Source organism: Rhinatrema bivittatum, chromosome 4 (genome assembly GCF_901001135.1).
Source record: "Rhinatrema bivittatum chromosome 4, aRhiBiv1.1, whole genome shotgun sequence".
Classification (NCBI taxonomy): Eukaryota; Metazoa; Chordata; class Amphibia; order Gymnophiona; family Rhinatrematidae; genus Rhinatrema; species Rhinatrema bivittatum.
In genome coordinates, this window is record NC_042618.1 from 67,268,052 (window position 1) to 67,286,103 (window position 18,052).

The 18,052-nt window shown below is 48.3% G+C and overlaps 1 protein-coding gene across 5 annotated transcripts in view; it reads right to left on the bottom strand.

The window, feature by feature from the left end:
* The window catches only part of LOC115089880 (galectin-3-like), a 72,592-nt gene that overhangs the window by 7,734 nt on the left and 46,806 nt on the right, over positions 1–18,052 (bottom strand). For all 5 annotated transcript variants that reach the window (XM_029598278.1, XM_029598277.1, XM_029598275.1 and 2 more), the window contains exon 5: positions 11,144–11,309. In XM_029598278.1, the coding sequence (XP_029454138.1) occupies positions 11,144–11,309 (166 nt within the window). The remainder of the gene's footprint in view (positions 1–11,143; positions 11,310–18,052) is intronic.

The window sequence follows — 18,052 nt, forward strand, 5'->3', positions numbered from 1 at the left end:
AAGCCTGAAGTGGAAGAGGTTTGCCATCTGGCGTAGGCAGCACCAATTGGACCCATTTATCTGCTCCACCCCGAAACTCTTGGACTATCTGTTACACCAGTCAGAAGCTGATTTAAAGACCAACCCAGAGTTCATCTCAGTGCCACTGGGGCTTACCATCGTGGGGTGGATGGTACACCCATCTCAGTGCAACCCTTGGTTGGGTGGTTCATGAGTGGTCTGCTTCAGTTGAAGCCCCCTCTGCATCCTCTGCCTGTGTCCTGGTCCAGCTCATGAAGGACCCTTTTGAGCCTATTCACATGTGTGACCTGAAATATCTGACCTGTAAGGTCATATTCTTGGTTGCGGTCACCTCTGGGCCTCGAGTTAGTGAACTTCAAGCACGGGTGACATACCCACCTTCTATAAAGTTCTTCCATCATAGGGGGGGTTCTCCGTATGCACCCTAAGTTCTTGCTTAAGATGGTATTGGACTTCCATCTCAACCAGTCTATCGTCCTGCCTACCTTCTTCCAGAGACTTCATTCGCACCCAGGCAAACGGTCCTTGCACACTTTGGATTGTGATAGGACCTTGGCATTCTACAGTGATAGAACAGCAGACCATAGACAATCCATGCAAATGTTCATCTCATTTGATAAGAACAGGATCAGAGTTATGGCCAAGCACTCCCTCTCTGCCTGGCTAGCAGACTGCATCTCGTTGTGCTATGCAGAAGCGGGCTTACAGCTTGAGGGTTATGTTAGGGCTCACTCCGTCTGTGCCAAGGTAACTTCGGTGGCTAGCTTGTAAGTAGTCCCGGTGACAGATTTGCAGGGCTGCGACATGGAGTTTTCTCCATTCGTTCGCAGCTCACTATTGCTTGGATAGAGAGCGCTGCCAGGATCGCAGCTTCGCCCAGTCTGGCCTCTGTAACCTTTTTCGGGTCTAAACCCAACTCTTCTGGCTAGGGCCCTGTTTTTTGGGTACAGGCTGTCTTCCTATTTTACAAACAGCACCTAGGTTGTTGTGCCTGTTGGCACCTGTTTGGTGTCTGTTGGTTCACCAAATCTGGAAGCAGTCTACAGCTAGGTTATCACCCATGTGTGAGGACTACTATCCTGCTTGTCCTAGGAGAAAGCAGAGTTGCTTACCTGTAACAGGTATTCTCTAAGAACAGCGGGATATTAGTCTTCACGAAATCTGCCCGCCACCCCATGGCACTGGGTTTCACTTTGTTTATTTTATTTTTGTAATTCTCTAATAAGACTGAAGGGGGACCCCAAGTGGCCATGCAAATAGTGGCATGCTGGGCCTGCTCAATGTGCCAGTCAAAGTATCAGTATCTTAAGTGAGATTCTGGTAAAGTGCATTACAGGAATTGATGCTTTATAAGTAAACCAGATAGCCTCTGATTTAGATGGGTTAACATTTAGCACATGTTCTTAAAACTATTGGGCTACTCCATGGAGACAGTTAAATCCACATGATTAAATTCTGAACTCGTATTTATAGAAGCAGTTATCTGAACATTATTGGCATAGTGAGAGACAGAATCCACAATCTTAACTAAATGTGGTCAAAGGAGCCAAGATGATGTTGACTAGGAGAGGAGGTAGAATGGAGACTTATGAAACAGGACACAGAAGTGATATCTGAGCGGTGACTGTCCCATTCTACCTGAAAAGATAAGCTAGAAAAATAGGAGATAAACCAGCCCAAGACTTGGTTGGCAAGACCAGTTTCTTTAAGCATCTTAAAGGAAGACAATGAACGTGTCCTTACCTGCATTGGCATGGAGCTCGATATCATTTGTAAGGGCAAGTAGAGCAGAATCAGTACTATGGCCTTTATGGAAGCCTGATTGAGATGGATGTAATATATTGGTCTTGCAGTTAGTCACTGAGCTGGTCAAATACCACTCTTTCAATAACTGTGAAGATGACAGAGGTTTGAAATTGGACTGTAACTGGTCAGAAGATTAAGGTCCAAAGAGTTTTTCTTAAGAAGGGGTCAGACCTTGGCAATTTTAAATTGGTTTGGGAATACATCTAAAAATAAAGATAATGGAAATGGGCTTTGAAAGGCCAAGGGTAGGAGCTGAAATGGAAAAATTGCTAAGTGAAAGGTCCACTACAGAAGAAAAATCAGAGCAAGTGAATGTGTTAATATCAGGAAAAGCATTACACGTTGAATTAACCTTGTCAAAGAAAAAAGAGGCAACGACATTTGCTGAACAGTAAGAACTAACAGGTGGCAATGGAGGTGGTTGATTAGAAAGTTGTACAATAGTCTCAAATAATTGTCTAGGACCGTTATCTGCTAGTTTAATCTTTTTAGCAATATGCTTTTTCTAAGGAAAACAGTTCAGAATAATGATGCCTGCTGGCTGCTAGCCATGTATCTTACTGTCTCTAGACCTCTTTGCGCCAAATTCGCTCAAAGTGAAAAAAAAACTTTTTTTTTTTTTTAGAGTCCTCACAGTCTAGGACTGTATCAGGGTTGAGAGAAATGGTGATGGATCTTGTATTGGATCATAGGTTCTACTGAATCAATAGTATTATTGAGAATATTACTCCCAGTATCAGTTTGATGGGTGGGCAAACGAATGTCAAAGCTGTTAGGAAAAGAATTGAGCTTGGATGTAAATAGATCAAAGTTGATCTGTTTAAGGTTACTTGAGTGAACAGTATTATAAAACAAAGAAGGCTTGGGAGGCTAGGAGTTGAACTGGAAAAAGATTAAAGAGTAATCAGTCCAATGAAAGGTAAGAGAGAAAACAGAATTAGAGATTAGCAAGTCATTATGAGAAGAGAAAATAGAGTTAGGGTGTGGCCTGCCTTGTGGATTGGAAAATTTACCCATTAAGAGACCCCTAAGTCAGATGAAAAGTGAAGAAAATTATGAACTGCAGGGCAGATTGGGTTGTCCACATGAACACTGAAGACTCCCAGCATAATCAGGTTTTGGTAATGAGTAGAAATATTAGCCATAAGTTCCATGGTTCAGAGAGAGAATTAAGGGAAGGATCAGGTGAATTATAAACTAAAAGAAAAGTTTAGGCAGAGAATGTGTCTGCATCAGCAAGGAATCAATGTGTGAACAAGGCTGCAATTCCTATTCAAATCACAGAGAGTTAAACAAAAACAATAATCATGGAAATACACCCCCCCCCCCCCCGAGCAGCACTCCCTACATCTATAAAAGAAAGGATAGCTGGGGAGACAAGCTTGGGTGAGGCAGTAGAAATTGCCTTTCTTGAGCCATGTGTCAGTAAGAATCAACATATGCATATTATGAATGATAAGTATCTTATATAGACATGTTTTGAACCGAGCAACCTATCATTTAACAATCCACTGTTTACTGAAGAGATGGGAGAAGCAGAAACACAAGAAAGAGGCAAAGTGATGAGATTTGAGTAATGAGTATAATGAGGGAAAAGACATCTAAACTAAGCTCGTCATATCAACTGTTACCAAGCAAAACAGGAATGGGAAGAAACATCTAGAGAGAGTTAAAAAGATAGATAGATAGATAAAATTAATAGAAAATACCACAAATAAACTTCGAAACAATACAGTATTTCAACAAAAAATGGAGCAACAAGAATGAAAACTCAATGTGGACTTAGGACTCGCAGAGGCAAGCCCCTCTACCACCAGGCATATGATAAATTTAAAGGGCCAAGACCTGGAAATGAGGTCAGAGATATCTGGTCCGATGGGGGATGGAGACCCCAGATGTCACAGGAACTTGCAGGCATAAATGAAACAAGTAAGCCAGAGGCAGTAGTTCTTGGGCAGAAATTGGTCAGGAGCAAGGCAGATAGTAAGTGTCCTTCTCTGGGCCAGGCCTATGCTCCGGGGCAGCAGGGTGAATTAGCCATACCTAATACCTATCTGCCTCCCTGGAAATTTGACTACCTACCTAATGCTTAAGCTTTGGAAGAGAGTGAAGAACTCATTAGGCAGCGTATGTGCATGAGAGCTTCCACGCATGTTCAATAAAGTTTTTACTGAGCTCCAAGAGCTGGGTCCCTGTCTGCACCATTGGATGAACTCACCCATGTGTTATGGCTAATTCATCTTGCAGTCTATTGCAAACATTTATAGGTAAGCAAACTTGCTGTCCCTATCCTTGGGTGGAGAACCTACAGTTATTGCCTGGTTTAAGGCAAACCTGAGGGCCTACCTAGACTTGAACCCTCTGAAGCATCAGTAAGCTGTAGTGTCTGTCCTCTGTTTCCCACTTTATCTGGTTCTTGTCAAAAAAGGTGATATGTGATACTGTTCTGCTTTTCATTCCAAAAGTCAGTTCAGCCTTTCATCTGAATTGGAAACTAGCTCTTTCTAAATTTGTGCCTGAGTTTAAAGTTAGAAAGGGCCTTAAACTCCTGGCAACAATTATTCTGAAATTCTACTTGCAAAGAACCTCCCCATTTCATAAATTGGAAAAGTGCTTTTTTCCTAGCGTGTAGCAGATGGACTCAGGACCAATGGGTATAGTGTACTCCTGATAACAGTTGGAGACGGATCAGATTTCAATCTGACGTCAGCCCTAATACATATACCCCTGCAGGAAGTGCAGCTCTTCAGTATTTTCCGTCTCCATAGCAGTTAGGGACTCTATGCACGCTAGCACAGTGTAAATTTTACCAAAGAAATCCAAATTAAGAAGAAATCTTACCTCTACAGACGAGTCCCGCTCTCCTGTGGTGATACCCGTTGGGTCCCTCCCCCAGTCGAGATTCCTGAGGTGATTTCCGCGATCCCTCAGAGGTGAGCCTCGGTCTGGCGGCCGACCTTCGGCGGGGACGTAGCCCCCGACATCGGGTGAGGCTGAGAGGCAGTGGGTGCAACCTCGAGCGCAGCAGTAAAGGTATCTTCCCTCTCCCCCCGCAGCCGGAAACCGCCCGGAACGAAACCGGGAAGCGCCAGGACAAGGTAAGGCAGAAATCTATTTAAAAGTCTCCGGTCTCCGAAGCTCGAGGAGACTGCACAGGTCGCCAGCCGGGACCAGTGCCACCGGGTTGATTGGCCCTAGCAGGGCTAGACCCCGGTCAGATCCGAGGGCCCTCCCATGTGGAGACCCTCCGAGGTGGTCGCCATATTGTCCGTGTGGTCGCTGTCACCATTTTGGCCCTGTTCACCGCCCTGTCTGCTGTCTTGATCCGTGCGCAAAGAGGCGAGCTGTGCGCACAAGTGAAGAGCATAGCCATGCGCTCACTGTGCTGGGCGCATAACTTCGACCCTTGCGCACAACAGCGCGCACATCGCTCGGCACGCACGCACTAAACCTACACGCGCATCTTCGACGCACAACTGTATTGTACGCACACAAACCATGGCTCCACCTGAAAATAAGCTCAAAGCTCGGGGCCTTTACCCAGCATGCCACATTAGAGCTGCACAGCATGAGGAGGCCATGGCCCTGTGTATACAGTGCGAAGAGGCCCTAGGGGACCCAACTCATGGCCCTCCCCAGCCAGTACCGGACCCCAGCCCTTCGAGCGGTATGCCGGCCCTAGCATCACACAACAGGACCCCCTCAAACGGGGCTCCCCAGGGACACGGCGCCCCCTAGTCTAAACCCAGCTTCTATCTCCTGGGTGGAATTCTTCAAAGGTCTGCATACCTTTGTCCACATGCAACCGGGGCCTCCTACAATGCAGTCACAGGCACCACCAGAGAACCTCAACATGCCAGGACCTTCTATGCCCAGGGAGGTGATCCCACCGCCCAGAAGCCCCACCTAGACATCTCAGATGAGGAGTCAGAACCCCTGGAAGAAGGGGAACTCCCTCCGGGGACAGAACCCCATAGAACCATGAGACGCTTCTTCACCAAGGACAAACTTCCAGACCTGGTCACGCACAGCTTGAAAGAGCTTGCCATCCCGGGCCCAAGCATCTCCGGGGAACCTAAGCCGAACCCACTTTTGGAGGGACTTCGTCAGACCTCCCGCCATTTCCCACTATTACAAGCCGTCCAGCAACTAATTGACCTGGAATGGGAGGCCCCAGAAACCACGTTCAAAGGGGGCCAGGCTCTGGCAGCCATGTACCCTCTGGACCCGGCCGCCAAAGATATCCTGGCATGTCCGAAAGTGGATGCCATGGTCTGCGCGGTCTCGAAGCGCACTACTATCCCAGTGGAGGAGCAGCACTCAAGGATGCTCAAGACAGTCGTCTGGAATCTATCCTCAAACGGTCCTTTGACGTCTCCGCTATGTCTCTACAGATTGCGGCCTGCTGTGCCATGGTGACAAGCGCCTGCTTAGCACAGACCAGGAACAACACTCCTGGGGAAGCCCTGGAACCAGCCGTTATCATTCCTCGCGGACGCCGCTTCGGATCTGGTACGCACAGCAGCTAGAGGAGTCTCATCCGCCGTGGCAGCCATAAGACAAATCTGGCTCCGAAACTGGTCAGCTGATGCATCCTCCAAAACGAGACTCACAAGGATGCCCTTCAAGGGAACACTCCTGTTCAGGAGCGAACTAGAGAATTTAGCCAACAAGTGGGGCGAGTCCTCACTGCCGCGGCTACCAGAGGACAGGAATAAGAGAAACCAGTGATCCTTCCCCTGGACCTCCAGAGGCAGAGGATCACAGCGCTTCAACCCATATAGAAGCTCATATCAAGCGGCCCGCCCCGTAGGCCGGAGCCAGTCCTTTCGGAACAAGCACAATAAAAGGGGAGCCAGCTTGGGCCCGGGCCCCAGCCGCACCCCACAATGAAGATCAGCTGACTCATCCACAGGAAGAAGCCATAGGGGGCAGATTGGCCCTATTCTACCAAAGATGGGTCGAGATAACTTTGGACAAGTGGGTCCTATCCATCATTCGAGAGGGATATTACCTGGATTTCCACCACCTCCCTCCAGACAAGTTTGTGGAATCTCCCTGCCACAACCCTTCCAAGAGAATGGCAGTGGAAGCTACACTTTCCAGATTACTAGCCTTAGAGGCTATAATACCAGTGCCTCCACAACAAAATAAATTCTGGCCATTATTCCATCTATTTTATCGTTCCCAAGAAGGAAGGAACGTTCAGACCTATCCTGGAGCTCAAGACGGTCAACCGTTACCTGAAGATTCCCCGCTTCTGCATGGAAACCCTACGCTCAGTAATAAGGGCGATATAACCGGGAGAGTTCCTTATCTCCCTGGATCTGTCGGAAGCCCTCCTGCACATTCTGATCCATCAAAAGCATCAGCGTTTTCTACGCTTCTTGATCCTGGACCTTCACTACCAGTTCCGGGCACTACCTTTCGGGTTAGCCACTGCACCCCGGAAGTTCACCAAGATCATAGTGGTGGTGGCAGCAACACTGAGGAAGGAAGGAATCCGCATGCACCCTTATCTAGACGATTGGCTGATTAGAGCGAAATCCCCAGAGGAAAGCCACCAGGCAACCAACAGAGTCAAAACTCTACTGGAGAGCCTCGGGTGGGTGGTCAACACAAACAAGAGCTGCCTGCAGCCTTCCCAATCTCTAGAATACCTGGGAGTCCGGTTCGACACCAAACAAGACAAGGTCATCCTGACACAGACAAGGAGATCAAAGCTGATGACCCAGTTACGAACTCTGTTAAGCGAATTTCGCCCCACATCATGGGATTACCTACAAGTTCTCGGCCTCATGGCATCCACACTGGAAGTAGTCCCATGGGCACGGGCTCACATGAGACCCCTACAACGCTCACTACTATCACGATGGAATCCACTGTCCCAGAACTACACCGTACGGCTTCAGCTCCCGGACAGAGTTCGGGCCCAACTAAGATGGTGGCTACAAGAAGCCCATCTGAGCCAGGGAACGAGACTATCCTCCCCAACCTGGATCCTACTCACCATGGATGCCAGCCTACGAGGATGGGGAGCACACTGCCAGGAGCTAACCGACCAAGGGCAATGGAACAAAGAAGAGTCGGGATGGAATATCAATTGCCTAGAAGCCCGGGCAGTCAGACTAGCCTGCCTAAGGTTCGGTCACAGACTCCGAGGCAAAGCGGTCAGGCGAGGAAGGAGTAATATCCACCAGAGGCAAATACCGAATTTAACGACGTGGAGAGGTTCAGACCCCAGCAGTTGGTCGTCCAGCATTCATTTGCACACCCCTGAGGAAAGATTTGACATCTGAAACACGGATAGTTCGTGTCGGGACCGTTATCAGCAGATGGACATTTTACACCAACATCAAACGGGGAAGTCTGATTTTCATCTTAACGATTCACTCAGTATAAATGTTTGTTAAGCCTTTTTTATGCATTGTTTGCATTGAAAGTTTACCCACCCTTTCGCCCCGGCAGAGTCTTTAGGTTATGATACCATAAAGAAAGACACTATAAAGCTAAAAATTTGTTTGATTATATACACAAAAAAAATTCTACGGGAGGAGGAGGAGAGTTTATGATTATATATACCACAAAGTAGTGGTGCGGGGACACCTACACTTATGTATGAAACTTTCCTCTAACTCCTTTTAACATTTTATTATTATACACCATAGAGTTCTTAAAGAAATACACTCCACTTTAAGTAGGTGTACTAAGTTGATGTTACACACCATAAAAAATGGATTAGCATTTCAAAAAAATTCTACTAACATCAGCGTGATAGGTTTTTACCTATGATTTTTTTGCTGGTACAGACCTGGCCACAGGAGACTGTTATACGCCTTCCCACCGTGGCCCCTATTGGGCACGATCATCCGCAAGATAGAACACCACAGGGGGCCAGTACTTCTAGTGGCCCCAGACTGGCCAAGAAGACCATGGTACGCAGATATGCGAAGACTGCTGGCAGGGAAACCCCTGCCGCTACCTCCATACAGAGACCTGCTCCAACAGGGACCGATCCTCCACGAGAATCCAGCTCGATTCTCTCTTACGGTCTGGCCATTGAGAGGACTTGCCTAAGGAGGAGAGGATACTCGGGGGCAGTAACTTGATACCCTACTCTGAGCACGCAAGTTCTCCACATCCCTAACATACATAAGGATTTGGAGAGTATTCGAATCCTGGTGTGAGGACCACGACATCATACCACACTCAGTCAAAATTCCTGCGATTTTGGAATTTCTACAGCAGGGACTGTCCCTCAACTCCATCAAGGTACAGGTGGTGGCCTTGTCATGCTACAGAACCAAGAGCAAGAGCGGCAGCATAGCCTCTCACCCGGATGTTTCCCACTTCCTGAAAGGAGTCAAGCACATCCGACCACCCCTAAAGTGGCCGGTGCCCCTTATGAACCTCAACCTGGTCCTAGATTTCCTAGCAGGAACCTCCTTCAGACCTCTCCGTGGCCTGTCTCTCAGACTATTAACATTGAAGACAGCCTTCCTGCTGGCAGTCTGTTCAGCCCGTCGTATATCCGAGCTACAAGCACTGTCCTGCTGGGAGCCGTTCCTCAGACTCACCCCGGGAGCCATCCAGCTATGCATAGTTCTGTCGTTCCTCCCCAAAGTGGTGTTTCACTTCCATCTCAACCAAACCATCTCGCTACCATCACCAGATGAGCATAAGAATTCGGAAGAGGCTCGAAGTCTACGACATCTCAACGTCGCCAGGCTCCTGGTCCAATACCTGGAAAGATCGGAATCCATACGAAAGACGGACCATCTATTCGTCCTTCACAGCAGGAAGAAGCAGGGAGAAGCAACCTCGCGAGCAACCATAGCCCGCTGGATCAAAGAAGTCATCAAGGTGGCCTTGTGGAAGCAGGCAAGCCACCGCCTTTACAAGTCAAGGCCCATTCTACTAGAGCCCAGGCAGTGTCCTGGGCGGAAACCAAGATGCTGTCACCTGCCGAGATCTGCAGGGCGGCAACATGGTCCTCCATCCACAACTTCTCCAGGTTTTACCGCCTGGATGTTCAGGCTCGGGAGGACACAGCATTTGCAAGGGCAGTACTAAGTGGGTCACGGGCAGCCTCCCACCCGGTTCGGGAGTAGCTTTTATACATCCCATTGGTCCTGAGTCCATCTGCTACACGCTAGGAAATGGAGAAATTACTTACCTGATAATTTTGTTTTCCTTAGTGTAGACAGATGGACTCAGCATCCCACCCACGGCTGCCGTTACTCATGGAATTCTCGGGGGACATCCCTGGGAGCGAGTGATTCAAGGGTAAGCCATGCTTTCCTTCATCTAGGACACCCATTCTACCGGGTGTCGATGCTTCTCGGTTGAGGACACTGGCGGTCTCCAGCTATAGCCAATTCAACCTGTTCAAGTTAATCAAGTTATTCAAATTAGTCAGTCACACATATATCCACAATGCTTTTCGAGGAGAATACTGAAGAGCTGCACTTCCTGCAGGGGTATATGTACTAGGGCTGACGTCAGATTGAAATCTGATCCTTCTCCAACTGCTATCAGGAGTACACTATACCCATTGGTCCTGAGTCCATCTGTCTACACTAAGGAAAACGAAATTATCAGGTAAGTAATTTCTCCAATTCTCTTCACTCAAACAACGTGGCATATTGCTTCTAAGTCTTCCATTGCTAAGTGGGAAAAGAATAGTAGCTTTGAAGCCTATAACACAAGTAATTTTCAGATGCTCAAATTTGAAAGTTCATACTACTAGGCCTATGGCTTCCTCTCAAATAGAGAAAGTCGTGGTATCACAGATATCTACATTTATTTATTATATAAATATATATATATAAATAAATAAATAAATAAATAAATATCTACATGGCCACCATCAAAGTTAGTATGTACTTCAGCTAAAAATTACCTATTGACAAATAAGCATCTGGAGATGTGGTTACTGACACATGATTCTCCAGGCCATGATCAGCCCTCCCTAGAGAGGGGACTGCTGTAGTAGATCCCATCTGGGATGAGCTGCAGCAGAATAGTTTCTGCTAGTCCAATTGCCCTGTACCCTTGCTCTTAGTATGTGACTGGTTAAAAAGAAAATCCTGAATGTTATTAATCCCTAAATGACAGTTATGTACGTCAGATGGACGGGTGCAGGGGAGAAAGTGATAAAAGAGGTGGGAGGAGTCAAACAGAGCCAAAACTATACTACAACGCTGATAACCATTGAGCAGGTGGTGGTATATCCACAAACCTGGTTAGATCTAGTCGTATGAAATTAACCGAAAGGAGTTTCTTCCTACTTACTAAAAGTAAGTATTCTTTTTACCTTGAATGGCTTTCCTGGTTCAAAGGGAAATTTTGGAGTGTGTCTTTCTTCTTTTCCCCAACAATTGTTAATCATGCTATTACGAACAATCGCTCGACGTCTCTCATCAAAGCGTGGGTTGAAATGGAAAGCAATATCATCCTTGCTTCGTAAGTCAATTATAAATCTGTAGAAAATGTGGATTTTAAATGTCAGTTGTAGTAATTACCTTTTCCACAAAATACTCCATGATGGCTTCAGCAATGAATTTTTATTTTTAAAGTCCTTACCCCACTAAGAAACTTGATTCTAAAAGCTTAGGTCTCTTTTATCCAGAAACAGTGATAAAATTGTTTACATTTTGTTGCAATCAATACTTTCTAGTAACATTCTAAGTGAAAGCTACTGTCAGTGGTTCTCAACCGGTGTGTCGCGACACATTAGTGTGTCGCCAAGCACCAGCAGGTGTGTCGCGGCTCCCGGTGTTCCACTGCCCCGCTTCTGCTTCCCTTCTCCCCAGGGGCGGGGCTGAAGAAAGAAGAGACACTGCGTGCCACTGCCGGCGGCTGAAGAGCGGAGAGACCTGCGCCCCGACGCCAGCGAGGCCGAAAAATGAAGAGACCTGCGCGCCGCCGGCAGGGCTGAAGAATGAAGAGAGGAGAGACCTGCGCGCTGATGCCAGCGGGGCCGATGAACAAAGAGACACTGCGCGCCGCCTGCGGCAGCTGAAGACCAGAGAGACCTGCGTGCCGACGCCAGCAGGGCTGAAGAATGAAGAGAGGAGAGACCTACGCGCTGACGCCAGCAGGGCCGAAGAACGAAGAGACGCTGCGCGCCGCCGGCAGCAGCTGAAGAGCGGAGAGACCTGCGCGCCGACGCCAGCAGGGCTGAAGAATGAAGAGAGGAGAGACGCTGCGCGCCGACGCCAGCGGGGCCGAAGAACGAAGAGACTTGCGTGCCGCTGGCGGCTGAAGAGCAGAGAGACCCTGCGCACCGCGGGAGGCGGCTGGAGAGACGTTGTGCACTGCGGGAGGTCAGGCCAGAGGCGGCTGAGAAGTGGAGGCCAGGCTTATTGGGCCAAACAATGAGAAGAGGCTCCATGTGAGCTTGTGTGCCTGTGGTAGAATGGGTGCATGAGTGAGAGCTTGTGTGGGAGTGTGGTAGAATGGGTGCCTGGGTGCATGAGTGAGAGCTTGTGTGCCTGTGGTAGAATGGGTGCCTGTGGTAGAATGGGTGCCTGGGTGCGCGAGTGACAGCTTGTGTACCTGTGGTAGAATGGGTGCCTGGGTGTGTGAATGAGAGCTTGTGTGTGTATGTTAGAATGGGTGCCTGGGTGTGTGAGTGGCAGCTTTGTGTGTGTATGTTAGAATGAGTGCTTGGGTGCGTGAGTGGCAGCTTTGTGTGTGTGTTAAAATGGGTCCCTGGGTGCGTGAGTGGCAACTTTGTGTGTGTTGGAATGCATGCCTGGTTGCATGAGTGAGAGCTTGTTGTGCCTGTGGTAGAATGGGTGCCTGGGTGGTGAGTGGCAGTGTGTGGTAGAATGGGTGCCTGGGTGCATGAGTGAGAGCTTGTGTGTGTGTGTGGTACAATGGTGCATGAGTGGCAGTGTGTGTGATTGTAAGTGACAGAGTATGTGTGTAATTGAGAGAGACTGGTCAGGGAGGTGACTAGTGTGTGTGTGTGAGACAAAGACTGGTCAGGGAGGTGACTGGTGTGTGTGTGTGAGACAAAGACTGGTCAGGGAGGTGACTGGTGTGTGTGTGTGAGAGACAGAGCCTGGTCAGGGAGGTGACCGGTGTGTGTGTGTGAGGAAGAGATACTAGTTAGGGAAGTTACTAGTCTGTGTGAGACAGAGACTAGTTATGACTGGTTGTGGGCCTTAAGGAAGAGGACTGTGAGGACATAGCTTCAGCAGCCACTGCTGCTTCTGGTGAGTGCTATTGGTCTGCAAGGGAAAGGAGTAGGAGAGTTGCTGGAGAGGGTAAGTAAAGGCAGCTTTTTAAGTTTATTTTTCTTGATTGACTGCCATTTTAACTATTGGGTATTATGTGATGTGTCTGCTGTTTTGAAATATTTTGATATTTAGACAATTTTTATTAATTTTTATGAGTTTTTAGTTGTTGGATGTTATTCTGTTCATCAGCTGTTTTGTAACATTTATTAGTATAGTTTTACAATTATTTCTAAGTGGGTATCTATAGCAGCTTGGCTTGCTCTGTTTTCCCAATAGGAGGTGTATTAGTGTTTAGGGCCTGGTTAAATATTTGTAGCGGTAAATTACTGTCTTTTCATAAGGAGGGGTATTGTGCCTGTCAGTAAAGAGAGTTTGTTTTGCTTTTACTGAGATGTCATCAGATCCAGAATATCTTTTTTTGTATGGTGAGCTGTACGGGTAATGCCCTAGTTCTGCTCTGCACCCATTTTTGGGGGTTGACGTGGTTTCTGAGGATGCAGAATGTATATTTACATTTTGTCCCGTGACGGTCACATATTCAGTGTGTCACGCACTTGAGAACCATCTGTCAGGTGTGTCCCGGCCGAAAAAAGGTTGAGAACCACTGCTTTATACCATAGTAATTCAATTTTCACATTAAAGCAAACATTTGGTCCTACTATAGTCATACCTGTCAACGTTTTGTAAGCCAGAGAGGCATTCTTAGCCAGTCTTGAATTATGTCACAGACCAAAATATTTGGGGAAAGATATTAAGTGGAATGCCTACATCTTGCATTATAAAAATTATCAACAATCTGAACCAGATTTGGTGCCTAGGCAGGAGTAACCTACAACAAAACTCCTCTTAAAATGATAAACATTTTAAAGAAGTATTTCATGCATCATTTAAAAAAAACATTCAGCCATAAACACAGCTAGATTAACTTCTGTTTATATGCCCACCTCATCACAAAACAATGCTCAAAGCAGGTAATGAGCCATACAGCAAATACAGTACATATTCATGTACATAAAAATAAACATACAACATAAAACAAACTACAAATAAACTATAGAAAATATTTTCCCATGTCTGTATGTACAAGAGCTTTAGACTCTAATTGCTGTTGACCAGCCTGGCTTACAGTATTGTATAGCATATTGCTGTAAGGCTCTTTAAAGACCACTTGAGAACCACTTTGTTGTAGCACATCTAGGGTCAGGGATTATTTCTAGATGATTTTTCAGGTATGTTAAAATGTGTGTGGTTTTTTATTTTGTGTGCTGCTCAAAGGGTTCTAGCATGGAGTCTCTGATTTATTTATTTTTTTTAATTTTGAAAAGCTACAGCTATCCAGCACAATGTAAGTATTCTCATCCACAATCCTAAATAACTTCTATAAATGCAGGGTCAGTAGGCAATTTCCTAGCGTGTAGCAGATGGACTCAGGACCAATGGGTATAGTGTACTCCTGATAGCAGTTGGAGACGGATCAGATTTCAATCTGGCGTCAACCCCTAGTACATATACCCCTGCAGGAAGTGCAACTCTTCAGAATTTTCCGTCTCCATAGCAGTTAGGGATTATCTGCACGTTCTTGCAGCGTTAGAACCATTTCAAAAAGAAAACCCAAATTTGAAGACGAAACCTACCTCTGAAGACGAGCCCCGCTCTCCTGCGGTGATACCCTCGGGTCCCTCCCCCAGTTGAGATTTCGCGAGGTGATTTCCGTGGTCCGTCGGAGGTGAGCCTCGGTCCGGCGGCCAAATCGCAGCGAGGACCTAGCCCCCGATCCCGGGCACGGCTGAGAGGCAGCGGGTGCCCCCTCGAGCGCGGCGGTGAAGGTATTTGCCCTCTCCCCCCGCAGCCGCAGACCGCCCGGAACGAAACCGGGAAGCGCCGAAGACAAGGTAAGGTAGAAATCTTCAGCGTCGACTCCGGTCTCCGAGGTTCGAGGAATCGCACACGTCGCCGGCTGGGACCAGTGCTGCCGGGTTGATCCGCCCTAGCAGGGCCAGGCCCTGGTTAGATCCAAGGGTCTACCCACGTGGAGACCCTCCGAGGTAGTCGCCATATTGCTGCGTGGTTGCCGTCGCTATCTTGGCTCTATTCGCCACTCCGCTCATAGCTTGAGCCGGGCGCACAAGTTTACTTAGACACACAAATTACATGTGCGCATAAACTTACATGCACATATTGCTTGTGCACATAAGTTGCGCGCACAAGATATACGCGCGCCTACCGGGCTAAGCGCATAACTACGACTTGGGCACACAACTGCGCGCACAACCCACACGCACATCTAGACGTGCCGGAGCGCATAAGGGTTTACGCGCCGACAACCATGGCACCACCAGAAACAGAGATAAAGGCTCAAGGTCTCTGCACAGCATGCCAGAACAGAGCCGCACAAAGTGAGGAGGCCAACGCCCTGTGCGCTCAGTGCAAGGAGGCCCTGGGAGATCCAGCCGAGGGCCAGTCCCACTCAGGGCCAAGTAATAGCTCCTCAGTGGGTACCCCGGATCTGGCAAATTCCAGTGGGACACCCCCACAAACGGAGATCCCCAGGGATCCAACACCCCTCAGCTTGGATCCAGCGTCTATCTCATGGGTGGAGTTCTTCAAAGGGCTACACACCTTTGTTCACATGCAAACGGAACCCCTGGCTGACCAGCCACATCCTCCGCCAGAGGACCTTTATGCCCCGGGCCCCTTGAGGTCTAGACAAATGTTTCCATCACCCAGGAGCCCCACCTATGGGGACACGGACAACTCTGAAGAGGAAGCAGAGCCCCTAGAAGAGGGGGAACTCCCCTCAGGGACAGAGCCTCACCGAATCATGAGACGCTTCTTCACCAAGGACGAGCTCCCTGATCTGGTCACCCACAGCCTGAGGGAGCTCATTATTCCGGGCCCAGATGCTTCGGGGGGGCCCAAGCCAAATCTCCTACTCGAGGGCCTCCGCCAGACCTCCCGCCATTTCCCACTGTTACAAGCCATCCAGCAGCTAATTGACCTGGAATGGAGTGCTCCAAAGTCCACATTCAAAGGGGGATGAGCTATGGCAGCCATGTTCCCCCTGGACCCGGCGGCCAAAGATCTTCTCACATGCCCAAGAGTTGATGTCATGGTCTGCGCGGTCTCAAAGCGCATTACTATCCCAGTGGAGGGAGGAGCAGCGCTCCAAGATGCACATGACCGGCATCTGGAATCCATCCTTAAACAGTCTTTTGATGTAGCCGCTATGTCTCTATAAACAGTGGCCTGCTGCACCGTAGTGACATGTGCCTGCTTATCTCAGACCAGGAGCAACACCCCTGGAGAAGTCATTGAACCAGCAGTGTCATTCCTTGCGGACGCTGCTTACGATCTGGTGCGCACGGCGGCCAGAGGAGTGTCATCTGTGGTGGCTGCCAGGAGGCAACTCTGGCTCCGAAGCTGGTCAGCCGACGCATCTTCCAAAACTCGCCTCACAAGGATGCCCTTCAAAGGATCCCTCCTGTTCGGCAGCGAGCTAGAGAAACTAGCCAACAAATGGGGTGAGTCCCCATTGCCGCGCCTACCGGAGGACAGGACGAGGAGGAACCAGCGACCCTTCCCCCGGCCCTCCAGGGGCAGAAGTTCGCAGCACTTCAATCCATACAGAAACAACTATCAAGTGCCCCGCCCTACGGGCAGGAACCAGTCCTTTCGGACCAAGCACAACAAGAGGGGAACCAGCTCGTGTACAGGCCCCAGCCATACCCCACAATGAGATTCAACCGACCCATGCAGGGGAAGAAGCCATAGGGAGCAGACTAGCCCTATTCTACCACAGATGGGTCGAGATAACTTCGGACAAGTGGGTCCTAGCCATCATTCGGGAGGGGTACTATCTGGATTTTCTACGAACCCCTCCGGACAAGTTTGTGGAGTCCCCCCTGCCATGACCTCGCCAAGAGGGTAGCAGTGGAAGCTACACTAACCTTCACGGAACGGAAGGATGGAGGGCTGCCATCTCCCAATTAAAAAAAGAAAAAAAACAAACATAAAAATAAAACAGGGTTGGGTTCATGGGCTATAGGTATTATCAATTATTAAGCTTATTCAATTACCAATTAATAGGCTTTTCAATATTTGATGATAGTTAATGTGACTTTCAAGGCATACTTCACTTTCAATGCATATCCAGCATAGCTCCCTGCTTCAACGGCAGGGGAGAAGAAAAACTAATACTTCACGCATATCCAGCATTGCTCTCTGCTTCAGCGGCAGAGAGCTATGCTGCCGCTTACCCAACTAATCAAACTTAATATTTCACTTGGAAGCAGCTCCATCACTGCTCTCTACATTAATAGTGGGGGTGAAAGGGAAATAGAACCTAAGGTTACTAAGAGCCAAGAGAAACAGATAAGTATGAGAAAAAAGAAGTGTGAAGCTTGCTGGGCAGACTGGATGGACCGATTGGTCTTCTTCTGCCGTCGTTTCTATGTTTCTATGTTTCAGACTACTGGCCCTCGAGGCCATAACCCCAGTGCCTCCACAAGAAATAAATACTGGGCATTATTCCATTAATTTTATTGTCCTCAAGTCGGTTAACCGCCACATGAGGATTCCCCGCTTCCGCATGGAAACCCTACGCTCCGTAATAAGGGCAATACAACCGGGAGAGTTTCTCACATCCCTGGCTCTTTCGGAGACCTACCTACACATCCCAATTCATCAGGAACACCAGCGCCATCTACACTTCAAAATCTTGGACCTTCAATACCAGTTCCAGGCGCCACTCTTCGGGTTAGCCACAGCATCCCGGACGTTCACCAAAATCATAGTGGTGGTGGTGGCGGCGGCAACATTGAGGAAGGAAGGAATCCTCGTACATCCTTACTTAGACGATTGGCTGATCAGGGCGAAATCCCCAGAGGAAAGCCACCAAGCAACCAACAGAATCAAAACTCTACTGGAGAGCCTAGGATGGGTGGTCAACACAAACAAAAGTTGTCTGCAGCCCTCAC